The following is a 16,400-nucleotide window of genomic DNA, read 5'->3' as shown; positions in this document are numbered from 1 at the left end:
AATACCTCCCATCCTACACTCTGAACCATCAACTTAGGGTAAACTCTATGTGAGACGCATGGGTGATTTCATCATAACCCAGCCTGCCTTGTCCTAAGTTAATTGATTCCGCGCACCTTGGTCTCTTACCTGGAGCAGAAAGTGTCCACTCTACACACAGATCACCACCTGTTCTTTATGTCTTGAGGTCCCAAAGCTACGTAAAAATGGAGTCTCTCCGATCTGCAAAGTAGTAAACAGACAAGGTCTGAGCCGATTAAACTCGCAAATAAAAAGCCCCGATATTGATGTGATGGAATGCTGGATGGCATACCATCTCTTTGTTAAGTGGTGAAGATGTGGGTGAGATCTCATTAACAGAGTTAATTAAGTTTAATGTAGTCATCATGACATCTAATAGAATCAGTCGGTGATTAGTTATAAATATCACAATCACACAAATTAATGATCACACTCAAATAATGAATAAAAAAAAAAGAACAGGACTGCAGAATCACATGTCACATTGGAAAACATTGGGTGTTTTTCAACTGACAAGCTCCGATTTGATATTGAGGAAAGCAAGATTAATGACTGACAAGTCATAACAAATCAGGAGATCAAACTAAATCTCATTAGAGTCCCATTAGAATGATTTCTTAGAAAGGAGATGGAAACTAACCTGAAATACTGAATTTTTTCACAAGCAAAACACAACATAATTGTTAAATGAAATCAATGACTTATTAGCTAGATTAATGCGAAACATTGACTTAAGTACATGGTAGTATAATAAAGGCTATAAAACTATGTGATAATCCTGTACTCTTTAGCATTGAATAAGTTTCTAGTATAATGTTTAGAAAAACTGAAGTTCAACATTAGGTGTCTGATTTTTCAGAAATTTAAGAAAAACTACCGGGTAGATTGAATATTGATGATACCTAGATATGCAACAGGATAATGTTATCATCATTATCATCAAGACCTGAATAGCTCTGTTACAGGCTGTAATTAAACAAGCTGTGAATAGCTCTCTTACAGGCTGTACTTAAACAAGCTGTGAATAGCTCTGTTACAGGCTGTAATTAAACAAGCTGTGAATAGCTCTGTTACAGGCTGTAATTAAACAAGCTGTGAATAGCTCTGTTACAGGCTGTAATTAAACAAGCTGTGAATAGCACTGTTACAGGCTGTAATTAAACAAGTTGTGAATAGCTCTGTTACATGCTGTAATTAAATAAGCTGTGAATAGCTCATTTACAGGCTGTAATTAAATAGGCTGTGGCCGTATAATTTAACCACTGTTGTATCATTACCACAACCAATTACCAGGAACACTTCCTCTCACAAGGCTAGAGATATTTTATGAATGTCAATAAACCGATACTTTCACGGCTCACATGTACTCGAGACGAAGAAGATTGTATGATCATTAAGAAACACTTTGACTGAGGAGCAGTGGTTGTCTATCAGAGTAAAAGGTCAAGAGATCTGGACAGTTATTGTAATAAAGTCTGACATACACACACAGCCTTCAAAATCAATATCATGGTGTCAGTGACGTGTCCTCAGCCATCAAACTCGGGAGATGAATACGCTTACCCATGGAGGTGTAGTGACGAACTGAGCTCAATTAATTCAGCACAATTCACCATTCCTGAATTATGTTGTTTATTATAAGCAGGAAGCACCCAAAGTAAGATGTTTCCTGAATATTTAATGCTGAATTAGATATCATTCTTTGAGCTCTCAATACTTTTGTTTTTATTTTCAATTATATTTCTACTTATGTTTTGTATTTAGTGTTACTGACATCACAAAGGTGACAAATTCACTCATCCATATTATCAACAGTAAAGGCCTTTTCCTAAATAAGGCCATATCTTGATCAATAATTTATAACAGTAATTCGTGTATAGCCTAAACATTGGTAGTATAACTGTACCCATAAACTACATGTATTAATATTTCACACCAATGAGGCCTGACGTTTACATTACAAGGCCACTACTCACTTTTAGTTGGACAATGAAGATTGTACATGAAACAGAATATATATTTTGTGTATTGATCATGAGAATCAGAGGGAACAAGGGGAGAAATACTTGCACTACAGGCTTTGGTTAGGCAGGTTCTGGCTGAGGATATACAACAGCATTACTGTGACACTACAAACAGTATACACATAGTGTAATAGAGGAAGTGACACAGCTTCAACATGCTTAATTGGACAAACCTATAGCAAGGACACATCTAACTATTCCATAGAAACTGCTCTTTGGCAATTAGAAAAAAAAAATTACTAATGACCTAACAATTCTTAGACATGTCTTCCGCTACACAGCAGTAGGTAGCCTAATGTGTTTGTTACAGAACTTCAGTAAGTAATTTATCATCTATGTCAGTTTAACTTTTAACAACTTCACTGAAATGCAATGTATAATTTTTTTATGGAGTTTTAAACCAGAGCTACTAAGTCATGGCATAAATGGTCATAGAATAGATTTTGGTAAGCATAATCTTTGTTGTACAGACAAATGACCATCAGTCAGACAGACATCAAACATTAACAATGTCATACAGACCAATGACCATCAGTCAGACAGACACTTAATGTTCACAAGGTCACACAGACCAATGACCATCGGTCAGACAGACACCAAATGTTCACAAGGTCATACAGACAAATGACCATCAATCAGACAGACACCAAATATTCACAAGGTCATACAGACCAATGGTCATTGGTCAGACAGACACCAAATGTTCATATTCACCAATGATCAAATATTTACCTCCACATGGTAGGTGACATAAGCAATATCTGTTTGTTTGAGGCCACTCAGTTTCAGTAGTGCAACAAAGTTACAGTGGCAGCAGTTATCATCGATCAGTTCTGCATCTTTAGCAAAGGATGCCCCACAGGCATGGCAACAGCAGCACCTAATAACAACAAACATACAAGTCAGTAAACCCTAGGGTGTGAGGAACAACAAACATACAAGTCAGTAAACCCTACAGTGTGAGGAACAACAAACATACAAGTCAGTAAACCCTAGGGTGTGAGGAACAACAAAGATACAAGTCAGTAAACCCTATGGTGTGAGGAACAACAAACACATACAAGTCAGTAAACCCTACAATGTGAGGAACAACAAACGTACAAGTCAGTAAACCCTACAGTGTGTGAGGAACAACAAACATACAAGTCAGTAAACCCTACAATGTGAGGAACAACAAACATTCAAGTCAGTAACCCTACAGTGTGAGGAACAACAAACATACAAGTCAGTAAACTCTACAGTGTTAGGAAAAACAAACATACAAGTCAGTAAACTCTACAGTGTAGAAGGAAAACAAACTTACAAGTCAGTAAACCCTACAATGTGAGGAACAACAAAACGTACAAGTCAGTAAACACTATACAAGTCAGTAAACCCTACAATGTGAGGAACAACAAACATACAAGTCAGTAAACCCTAGGGTGTGAGGAACAACAAACCATACAAGTCAGTAAACCCTAGGGTGTGAGGAACAACAAACATACAAGTCAGTAAACCCTAGGGTGTGAGGAACAACAAACATACAAGTCAATAAACCCTACTTTGCGAGGAACAACAAACATACAAGTCAGTAAACCCTACAGTGTGAGGAAAAACAAAACATACAAGTCAGTAAACCTCTACATTGCGAGGAACAACAAACATACAAGTCAGTAAACCCTACAGTGTGAGGAACAACAAAACATACAAGTCAGTAAACCCTACAGTGTGAGGAAAAAACAAACATACAAGTCAGTAAACTCTACAGTGTGAGGAACAACAAACATACAAGTCAGTAAACCCTACAGTGTGAGGAACAAACAAACATACAAGTCAGTAAACTCTACAGTGTGAGGAACAACAAACATACAAGTCAGTAAACTCTACAGTGTGAGGAACAACAAACATACAAGTCAGTAAAAACCCCTACAGTGTGAGGAACAACAAACAATACAAGTCAGTAAACCCTACAGTGTGAGGAACAACAAACATACAAGTCAGTAAACCCTACAGTGTGAGGAACAACAAACATACAAGTCAGTAAACCTACAGTGTGAGGAACAACAAACATACAAGTCAGTAAACTCTACAGTGTGAGGAACAACAAAAAACAAGTCAGTAAACCCTAAGTCAGAGGAACAAACAAACTACAGTGTAAACCCTACAGGTGAAGGAACAACAAACATACAAGTCAGTAAACCCTACAGTGTGAGGAACAACAAACATACAAGTCAGTAAACCCCTACAGTGTGAGGAACAACAACAAACGTACAAAGTCAGTAAACATCCCTACAATGTGGAGGAACAACAAACATACAAGTCAGTAAACCCTACAATGTGAGGAACAACAAACTTACAAGTCAGTAAACCCTACAATGTGAGGAACAACAAACAATACAAGTCAGTAAACCCTACAATGTGAGGAACAACAAACATACAAGTCAGTAAACCCTACAATGTGAGGAACAACAAACATACAAGTCAGTAAACCCTAGGGTGTGAGGAACAACAAACATACAAGTCAGTAAACCCTACAATGTGAGGAACAACAAACATACAAGTCAGTAAACCCTACAGTGTGAGGAACTACAGGAAACAACAAACATACAAGTCAGTAAACCCTACAGTGTGAGGAACAACAAACATACAAGTCAGTAAACCCTACAATGTGAGGAACAACAAACATACAAGTCAGTAAACCCATACAGTGTGTGAGGAACAACAAACGTACAAGTCAGTAAACCCTACAGTGTGAGGAACAACAAACATACAAGTCAGTAAACCCTACAATGTGAGGAACAACAAAACATGACAAGTCAGTAAACCCTACAGAGTGAGGAACAACAAAACATACAAGTCAGTAAACCCTACAATGTGAGGAAAACAAACAAGTACAAGTAAACCTACAGTGTGAGGAACAAACAAAACATACAAGTCAGTAAACCCTACAGTGTGAGGAACAACAAAAACTTACAAGTCAGTAAACCCTACAAGTGTGAGGAACAACAAAACATACAAGTCAGTAAACCCTACAGTGTGAGGAACAACAAACATACAAGTCAGTAAACCCTACATTGTTGAGGAACAACAAACATACAAGTCAGTAAACCCTACAGTGTGAGGAACAACAAACATACAAGTCAGTAAACCCTACAATGTGAGGAACAACAAACATACAAGTCAGTAAACCCTACAATGTGAGGAACAACATACAATACAAGTCAGTAAACTCTACAGTGTGAGGAAAAACAAACATACAAGTCAGTAAACCCTACAGTGTGAGGAACAACAAACATACAAGTCAGTAAACCCTACAGTGTGAGGAACAACAAACATACAAGTCAGTAAACCCTACAGTGTGAGGAACAACAAACATACAAGTCAGTAAACCCTACAGTGTGAGGAACAACAAACATACAAGTCAGTAAACCCTACAATGTGAGGAACAACAAACATACAAGTCAGTAAACCCTACAATGTGAGGAACAACAAACATACAAGTCAGTAAACCCTACAGTGTGAGGAACAACAAACATACAAGTCAGTAAACCCTACAGTGTGAGGAACAACAAACATACAAGTCAGTAAACCCTACAATGTGAGGAACAACAAACATACAAGTCAGTAAACCCTACAATGTGAGGAACAACAAACATACAAGTCAGTAAACCCTACAATGTGAGGAACAACAAACATACAAGTCAGTAAACCCTACAGTGTGAGGAACACATGCAGTCCAGTAAAAGCCCTCACAGTGTGAGGATCAACATATATACAAGTCAGTAAACCAACTACAATGTGAGGAAACAACACACAAACGTACAAGTCAGTAAACTCTACAGTGTGAGGAACAACAAACGATACAAGTCAGTCAACCCTACAGTGTGAGGAAACAACAAACTTACAAGTGAAGGAAAACCTTCCACTGTGTGAGGAAACATCAATCACATTCAGTAGTAAACCCTTACAGGACACATACAAAACGTGTCAGTAAAGCCTAGGAACAACAACAACATACATAGCCGGTAAACCCTACAATGTGAGGGAACAACACAACGTACATAGTCAGTAAAACCCTACAATGTGAAGAGGAAAAACAAACATACAAGTCAGGTAATCCCTACAATGGTGAGGAACCCAACAATACATACAAGTCAGTAAAACACTACAGTGTGAGGAAAACAAGACATACAAGTCAGTAAAAAACTATTACAGTGTGAGGGAACAACAAACATACAAGTCAGTAACCCTACTATGTGGAGGAACAAACAACAACAAATACACAGTCACGTAAACCCTTACAATGTCAACAAAAATACAAGGCAGTATTCCCTAACAGTGTGAGGAAACAACAAACATACAAAGTCAGTATAAACCCTACTAATGTGAGGTACAACATTTCATAAAGTCAGTATAATACCCTACAGTGTGAGTACCAACAAACATACAAAGTCAGTAAAACCCTACAATGCTACTGCCCTGAAAATGTAAGGTACACATCATAACTGCCTTAAAATGTTATCAAACAAAGGTGCTCTGTAGATATAAGGTACACATTATTACTGCCCTAAAATGTAAGGTACACATCATAACTGCCTTGAAATGTATCAAACAAAGGTGCTCTGTAGATATAAGGTACACATTATTACTGCCCTAAAATGTAAGGTACACATCATAACTGCCTTGAAATGTATCAAACAAAGGTGCTCTGTAGATATAAGGTACACATTATTACTGCCCTAAAATGTAAGGTACACATCATAACTGCCTTGAAATGTATCAAACAAAGGTGCTCTGTAGATATAAGGTACACATCATTACTGCCCTAAAATGTAACAATGTAAAGATTCAGAAGTAGGACATTATATAACACTATATTTGCACTTTATTTTTACACATTTCTTCACTCAGCTTTAATGTACCAATATTGGACTTTGTCTACACATTTCTCCACTTAGCTTTGTGTATAATTAGGTTGTTCTATAAGCTGACTCACAATTAATAGGATACAGATATATCTTCATAGTTTTGTACTCTATTGACATACATTCCTACAACGTTCGTATGTCTGCACCAATCAAAACAAACATAACTTTAAGTAACTAATATTGATTCTGTTTGCTCCAATTCCTTCGACAAGCCGTACCAATTTGATTTGGTTGCAATAATAACTGATACAGAGCCAGGGTATTGGAACAGGACAACGAAGTGCCTACTATTATTTCAGATAGATTGTTTGCTACAAATTAATTAAATCCCTAGCTAGAAAAAAACACATTCCAATAAAAAATCTGAGGCATTCATCCGTTGTCTGTTACATTGTTTCCTACACACAAGCTAAATCACTGAAGGTACCATCAAAACAATGGCCCACACAACAGCTAAATCATTGAATATTCCATCAAAACAATGTCCCATACAACAGCTAAATCAATGATGATGATATCAAAACAATGTCCCATACAAGAGCTTAATCACTGAAGATGACATCAAAACAATGTCCCTTACAACAGCTAAATTATTGAAGATACCATCAAAACAATGTCATACACAACAGCTGAATCACTGAAGATGACATCAAATCAATGTCCCATACAACAGCTAAATCATTGAAGATACCATCAAAACTATGTCTTGAACAACAGCTTAATCACTGAAGATACATCAAAAAAATGTCCCACACAACAGCTGAATCACTGAAGATGCCATCAAAATAATGTCCAATACAACAGCTGAATAACTTAAGATACCATCAAAACAATGTCCCACACAACAGCTGAATCACTGAAGATGACATCAAATCAATGTCCCATACAACAGCTAAATTGCTGAAGATGCCATAAAGAAATTTCCCATACAACAGCTATATCATTTAAGATGCCTTCAAAACAATTTCCCACACAACAGCAAAATCACTGGAGATGCCATCAAAACAATGTCCCATACAACAGCTAAATCAATGATGATGATATCAAATCAATGTCCCATACAAGAGCTAAATCACTGAAGATGCCATCAAAACAATGTCCCATACAACAGCTATATCATTTAAGATGCCTTCAAAACAATGCCCCATACAAGAGCTAAATCAATGATGATGCTATCAAAACAATGTCCCACACAACTGCTAAATCGCTGAAGGTACCTTCAAAATAATGTCCCATACAACACATAAATCATTAAAGATTCCATCAAAACAATGTCCCACACAACAGCTAAATCATTGAAGATGCCATCAAAATAATTTCCCATATAACAGCTAAATCATTTAAGATTCCATCAAAACAATGTCCCATACAGCAGCTAAATCATTAAAGATACCATCAAAACAATGTCCCATACAACAGCTAAATCATTTAAGATTCCATCAAAACAATGTCCCATACAACAGCTAAATCATTTAAGATTCCATCAAAACAATGTCCCACACAACAGCTAAATCATTTAAGATTCCATCAAAACAATGTCCCATACAACAGCTAAATCATTTAAGATTCCATCAAAACAATGTCCCACACAACAGCTAAATCATTTAAGATTCCATCAAAACAATGTCCCACACAACAGCTAAATCATTTAAGATTCCATCAAAACAATGTCCCACACAACAGCTAAATCATTTAAGATTCCATCAAAACAATGTCCCACACAACAGCTAAATCATTGAAGATGCCATCAAAATAATTTCCCATATAACAGCTAAATCATTTAAGATGCCATCAAAACAATGTCCCATACAACAGCTAAATCATTGAAGATGCCATCAAAAAAATAATGTCCCATTCAACAGCTAAATCATTGAAGATTCCATCAAAACAATATTGTGGACCCCAGAACACTACTAAGCAAGGATTCCATCAAAACAATTTCCCATACAACAGCTAAATCATTAAAGATACCATCAAAACAATGTCCCATACAACAGCTAAATCATTGAAGATGCCATCAAAATAATTTCCCATATAACAGCTAAATCATTTAAGATGCCATCAAAACAATGTCCCACACAACAGCTAAATCATTGAAGATTCCATCAAAACAATGTCCCACACAACAGCTAAATCATTGAAGATGCCATCAAAACAATGTCCCATACAACAGCTAAATCATTGAAGATTCCATCAAAACAATGTCCCACACAACAGCTAAATCATTGAAGATGCCATCAAAACAATGTCCCATACAACAGCTAAATCATTTAAGATTCCATCAAAACAATGTCCCACACAACAGCTAAATCATTGAAGATGCCATCAAAATAATGTCCCATACAACAGCTAAATCATTTAAGATGCCATCAAAACAGCTAAATCATTTAAGATGCCATCAAAACAATGTCAAACACAACAGCTAAATCATTGAAGATTCCATCAAAACAATGTCCCACACAACAGCTAAATCATTGAAGATGCCATCAAAACAATGTCCCATACAACAGCTAAATCATTTAAGATTCCATCAAAACAATGTCCCACACAACAGCTAAATCATTGAAGATGCCATCAAAATAATGTCCCATACAACAGCTAAATCATTTAAGATTCCATCAAAACAATGTCCCACACAACAGCTAAATCATTGAAGATGACATCAAAAGAATATTGTGGACCCCAGAACAATACTAAGCAAGGATTCCATCAAAACAATTTCCCATACAACAGCTTAATCATTGAAGATTCCATCAAAACAATGTCCCACACAACAGCTAAATCATTGAAGATTCCATCAAAACAATATTGTGGACCCCAGAACACTACTAAGCAAGGATTCCATCAAAACAATATTGTGGACCCCAAAACAATATTGTGGACCCCAAAACAATATTGTGGACCCCAGAACACTACTAAGCAAGGAAACATATTAACTGTGAATCTAAAACAGACTTATATCTAATGGCAATTGAAGCTCATTACAGGCCAATAATCAGTCACCAGGGTTTTTTTTTTACTTAAGTCATGATGGTTCCCAAAATAGGCGTTACTGTGAAGCCCTGATTTGACACTTTGAAACAGTATAAGGGTAAGTCTGTACATAATGCTCTAGAAGTTCAGGGAGTAAGCCAGACATGTGTTTTAGAATGCCCTGGTATAGAATTGTTTTAGAAAACTTATTTCATATCAAACATTCTAATTCACACAAGCAATCTGTCAAAGCATTTATGTTGGTCTCATTAGCAACTTCTATAGCACTAGGTAGGAAAAGGGAGACCAACATTACCAAATTATATATAAACTAGCCAGCTCCTACTCCAATGAATTATACAATTATCCAGCATTCATGCATCATTAGGAAATGACTCTGAATATCTCAAGCTAAATGAGGGGCTATTCACCACTTAACTACAATTCCAGTAACAGCAGTGCAATTAAGTCTAGATTCCAGTTAATATCAATGTGTGTTGCTCTTATATGGGGGTGTTTTTATTACATCTCATATAAAAATCTCCAGGAATGAATGTGAATGTCACACAATGGACACAGTGACATTGTCTGTTGATCCTTATAACACACACACAAAATGTCTCTATTTCACTGGATCTTTCTTATACAAGAGTAAAGCGAGTAAGAGCGGAGATCTTTGGAGTGTTGACACACAGTTTCCTGCGTCTTCAGTCTATAGATAATTGATGACGCCCAGTCAGACAGCATTACTATCAGCGTATCCATCTCTAAAAGCTTATTGGATCGTACAACACAACGCAATGGTTAAGATGTTTTAAATGAAATGTTGACCGTCAAACCATAAAATGATAATGGCTGACTGGCATGCAACACGTCAACATCTTTTAGTTCTGATCAAAGGCACATAAAAGATAGACTTACCTCTGTGACCACATGGTGCATTTGAAGTTTCTGATGGCGGCGAAGCAGAACAAAGCCTGCAATAACATCTGATGGTACCACATCCAAGTCACGGAAAAACTCTGTGAATAGTTTTGCAACCTCTGCAATTGAGTTCTGAAGGAGAATTAAAAACTTGTTGCAGTGTAATAATTTTTTCTTTTAACCAAAGAGAGCCTGTGTGGTAAACGAGCTTTTGAACTGTCCTAAAATACACACAACATCGATACGAAAGACCATTGATCTACTTGATCTGGAAGCATACAAATGCACAATCCCCTCCCCACCTAGATAACGGCCATTAAACTTTTTGAATGATCTTGTTTTATGATGCATGATCATGCTGAGAACTAATGCCAATGAAATGTAATCAGAGAGAAGATCGTGTAATTATGACCTTTAATGGCTCAGAATAGACCATTGAAAATCTGGAAGGATTTTGGGATTCTGAACAAAGTAAAAACAAAACAAACAAATGGACAACATAATAGATACATTCTATGGTCTTTGGTCATCCTGTCTGTGGATGTTACAAAGAGAAAATTATCATCAGTCTTTACATTCCTTGCTAAAAAACAATGTCACAAACTGTTCCTTACCCTGTTTGTAGCATCTCTTTCCACACAACAGCAGAGGAAGCGGAACCTCCTATCCCAGCTCTCCTCGTAGGCACGGATCGCCTTCCTTTAAATAAACACATTATATGTAAATCTTATGCTAAACCAACTCAGTTTGTCATTGATATCCAATAATTAATATCAAAGATGTTTCAAATATAAAAAATACATAAATGATATCAATCTTTGATTAAAAACCGAAATAAAAATTGCTGCTTGCAAGGTAAAAAAAATGTTACATTTTCTTCAGTAAATGGTACCAAATATCTTAATTTCAAGTACTATTATTTGTTCCAAATCTGTATCTTTAAGAAGAAAAAAAACAACAAAACACTTAAGCAAAGTCCTGTAAATTTAAAATTGTTAAAGAGACATCCTATTTGCCATGTTAACATTAAGACTTTATCTATGCAGCTAATCAAAACAAAAGGAAATACTTTATTTATAATACTTAATACAAAATTATCACTTACTAGACCTACATAACAAAGTGACTGATACACTTAACATTCAATAAGATAAGTAGATAGTGAAATGTTTGAATTGTTCTTAGACATGACAGTCTTATATAGAGATTAATGCACAGAGTATTACTGAAGCTAGACAAAAAGCTCTGCATTTTCAAATGATAGAAAGAGTATTTTGGTAATTTGATCAACAGAATCCCTGCTTTGTTTTCTTTCTAAATACTTACATTTTAAGCTTATTCAAAAAAATGTAAGATGCTCTAGCTTGAAGCAGTTAGTATTGATTTTATTGCCAATTTCTAGAAAGCATTCTTCATATTATCACTGCCTCTAGCAGTTCTACATGATTATTGTTCTGTGTAGACATGGAGTTACTTATCTAAAGACAGTTAACAGCAAAACAATAAATTCATTTATACATCAAGCATTTTATGTTAAGAAGAAAGTCATAAGAGGATTATTGACTATACTAACATAAACATAAACTTTTAAAGTATAAGTATATAATTAGTAGTGTAATGGATTTTAAACAAATAAAAGTCTTTATGTATTATAGATTTCAGATGCTGAGTGGAGTATCAGTCACTATATAACTGTACCCGGAAGTGTTTTGTTTGTGTTATCCATCTGTTATTGACCTTTCCACTCTCTCCACCTTGAGGACAGCTTAATCGCAGCCATCCTGACAAAACATGATTTCCATCCTTCCTGATTAGGATTATATTTACAAAGCCCTCATCTATTGGCATGTAAAACTCAAACATATCATCAAGGCCACATGTATTTTATTTACTATGTTAATTATCCCACGATAAATTCAGAGTTAATCGAAATCTATGTTACATTGTGTAAAAAATGAACATTTTCGACAATAAGATGTATTAACATATGTTAGTATACACAGTTTACAGTAATGTAGTTTCAATGATCATGTCCCTTACAAATCAATAACAAAGCTATGTTATCTTTGTCGTGTATTGCATCAAAAATCTGTGGGGGGGATTTCCATACACACCATGACCAGAAATATTGTATTGTCTTCTTGCCAGAGTCCTCATAAATATGCGCAAAATGAAATCTTAATCTTAATGGAAATGTATTACATGATAGTCAAACTCAAACTAACTAGTAATTTCAAATTAATCATATGAAACTAGATCTGTAATCCAATGGCGAACTACCTGGTGAACTACCTGGTGATAATTGACCAAGTTTAAACAAAATTGATCAGATTGTTTACAGTACAATGATGCAGATGTTCTGGGTTTTCACTAGGATGTGTACTGTACAACGATGTAAACATTCTGGGTTTTCACTAGGATGTGTACAGTACAGTGATGTAGATGTTCTGGGTTTTCACTAGGATGTGTACAGTACAATGATGCAGATGTTCTGGGTTTTCACTAGGATGTGTACTGTACAACGATGTAAACATTCTGGGTTTTCACTAGGATGTGTACAGTACAGTGATGTAGATATTCTGGGTTTTCACTAGGATGTGTACAGTACAGTGATGTAAACATTCTGGTTTTCACTAGGATGTGTACAGTACAGTGATGTAAACATTCTGGGTTTTCACTAGGATGTGTACAGTACAGTGATGTAAACATTCTGGGTTTTCACTAGGATGTGTACAGTACAACGATGTAAACATTCTGGGTTTTCAATAGGAGGTGTACTGTACAATGATGTAGATATCATGGGTTTTCATTAGGATGTGTACAGTACAACTATGTAAACATTCTGGGTTTTCAATAGGAGGTGTACTGTACAATGATGTAGATATTCTGAGTTTTGGTTAGGATGTGTATGGTACTGTCTTTCTAATCTGAAGAGCTATTGGACAGACATGACATATCCGGATATCATATTAACCTAAACTGTTTTCTAGGCCACACTGGGAATCTGTCACTTTTCTCAGATTAAAGGAAATGCAATAATTTCACAGAAACATCACTACATCATTTGATCTCATATGTTATAATCCTGAAGAGATTTTATCTACGATGTGATTCAAAAGTACAATCCAGCCTTGACCAAGCAGAATTCTCCATCAATGTGAAATGTACCATTACATTTCTCCAGGCTCTGGACATAGGGAATGGGCAATCATTATTATGCTTTGCCACAAAAACCTTTCAGCCTACACATCACAATAAATGTCTATTGGATAGCTTATCAGAAATCTCAGTGAGCAACCCTTTGTCTTCTCCGCTCCTATCATATATTGACATGGATAGTTAGATTTGATGGAATTACTTTTCTGATTTTTTCCTTATTCTTTAGGTAAGAGTTCCAGATAACACATTGTGAAATGTTGATTTCATTTACGAGTGTGTAGAAGTTGTATACGGATCAATAACAATAATTTCGTATTTTTTTTCCAAATTATTATACGAGTGCACACTATATGTGTAACAACATGATAAATACTGTACATATCCTGAAAGACTGCATTTTTGATCTAATGATTTGCAGTTCATCTTAAAATCCAATATTCAATATTCACCACCAAATTTAGGAATCAATATGTCAATTTCATTTGATTTCAAAATATTGAATGCTACAATTTCTGAAAGCTTCTTAATACGCTTTAAAATTTTTTAAGTAGCACAGTGGATAAAAATTTTTTTGATTGAAAGCAAGTAAACAAACTTCAAATTTCAAAAGCTTCAAAAGGCAAGAGGATCCCCATTTTGGTACCAAAACTGAAATATGTGTCACTCCAGGTACCAGGTATATGAATGAACCCATAAATCCAAATGAAATTGGGAGAAATATTTTCAAAATAATTTTATTGGACACCATCTGAAAAATCTCTTTTATTAGCAACTGCAACAGCTTTAGCTTGTTACGAAGGTATGACACAATTAAAGCATAAATATTTATATGATTTTCCATGCTATTTCTATTAATAACACAGTTCCATGGAGACCATACACCTGTGTTAAAAGGTGTGACGCATACAATAGCCTCTATCAACAGCTGGTGGATGAGCAATCAATTATTGGTAATAATGGATGTAAATCCAATTCATAATTAATACTACAGATGGTACTGAAAACGTGGGGCAATGTTTGAACTAATATCAGCTTCTAATAACAAAGCCTTCTGTGTCAATATTATGCTTTAATGCCCTCTCAGAATGATACTTTGGATTGTAACATAACAAAGCTGAAATAAATTTGGCCTTCAGTAAATACCTATTTTGATTTACCTTGCAATTTGTACAACCTTGATAAATAGTATATATGGTCATAACATTGAGATTTATTAATAGAAAAGGATAAAGAAACAACACTGCAAGCTGACACACATAATCAAATGTATTCCAGGCACTGGTGCATTAAGGATCACCTCTCACAGCATATCAAACATGGATTTATTTCTAAGATTAATAGAAATGTTGCTATTTAATATTATACAACATGTTGATGTGAAACTGATTTTTTATGTACTCTTGATGTATTTAGGATATTTGTCACACAACCAGTGTTCTCCTGTGATGATTCAATGACAAATATGATGTGTACACAGTCAATGTCACCCTCATCAAATCTTTACATATACTTCCCAATCTGAAGAAAAGCTTTCAAAATATCAAAATTGAAACCGTTTTAAACATTTAAAAGCGATCAATAGACATTATAGGGGAAAAAAACTAGATGACATGCATATTTTGTCCTACAGCAGTGGCACATGTATATTTGAGTATGTATGCATAAGTTATTAAATTGAATAAACAGCATAAAAATGCTGAAATAGAAAAAAAAATCAATTGCATTTATAAACTGAACAGAGAAATGGTGCATTATAACTGTAGAAATTGCATAATTACTTATGGATAAAACTTTTTTTTAAGAAAACAGGTAAATTTTACTAGATTATCTGTTGTGTGAAAGGATATGAGCATGTTACTTTCATCCTATACTTATTTCTGGGAGAACATTGATTAATAGGAGTCAGTTGATCTATTGAAATGATACAGCTGTCACTTATAACACCAACCTAAGGTCATACAAGTAAAGTGCAATGTGAGAGTTCACCATATCCTTTTGTTAAATACATATTTCAAAGAAAGCATTCATACGAAGTATAAAAAAAGAATCAAAAACCATATTAGTATGATTACAAACTGTTTGAAAAATGTTAGGTGAAAATGCAGACATCAGAAATCCATTCACTAAGTATAAAGTACAGACAAAGATTACAAACCAGGCCACTAAAAACAGGTGGAATTTTACAGCTGGGACTTATTTTTACTGATTTACATTAAAGTTACAAAACTGACACAAGTAATAAACCAAACAGGTATTCGTAATTATTAGTTGCTCATCAGGTTGAAAAAGGTATTGTCACCACACTATTTGCGGTTCCTCATCACTTGTGCAGCTGAGAACCAGCTAGTTTAACACTCTACAACTGTCACCATCTTTGTATGACATGTTGACA

General features: G+C 35.3%; 1 protein-coding gene across 1 annotated transcript in view; it reads right to left on the bottom strand.

Annotated features, from left to right (window-relative positions):
- The window catches only part of LOC138310072 (diacylglycerol lipase-alpha-like), a 74,240-nt gene that overhangs the window by 25,406 nt on the left and 32,434 nt on the right, over positions 1–16,400 (bottom strand). The window contains exons 5-6 of the mRNA XM_069251241.1: positions 11,464–11,548; positions 10,847–10,981 (exon numbers count right to left, since the gene is read on the bottom strand). Of these exons, the coding sequence (XP_069107342.1) occupies positions 10,847–10,981; positions 11,464–11,548 (220 nt within the window). The remainder of the gene's footprint in view (positions 1–10,846; positions 10,982–11,463; positions 11,549–16,400) is intronic.

The sequence above is a fragment of the Argopecten irradians genome, chromosome 1, assembly GCF_041381155.1.
Source record: "Argopecten irradians isolate NY chromosome 1, Ai_NY, whole genome shotgun sequence".
Lineage (NCBI taxonomy): Eukaryota > Metazoa > Mollusca > Bivalvia > Pectinida > Pectinidae > Argopecten > Argopecten irradians.
The sequence above is the reverse complement of the archived record's forward strand: the minus strand, read 5'-3'. Positions and strand labels throughout refer to the sequence as shown.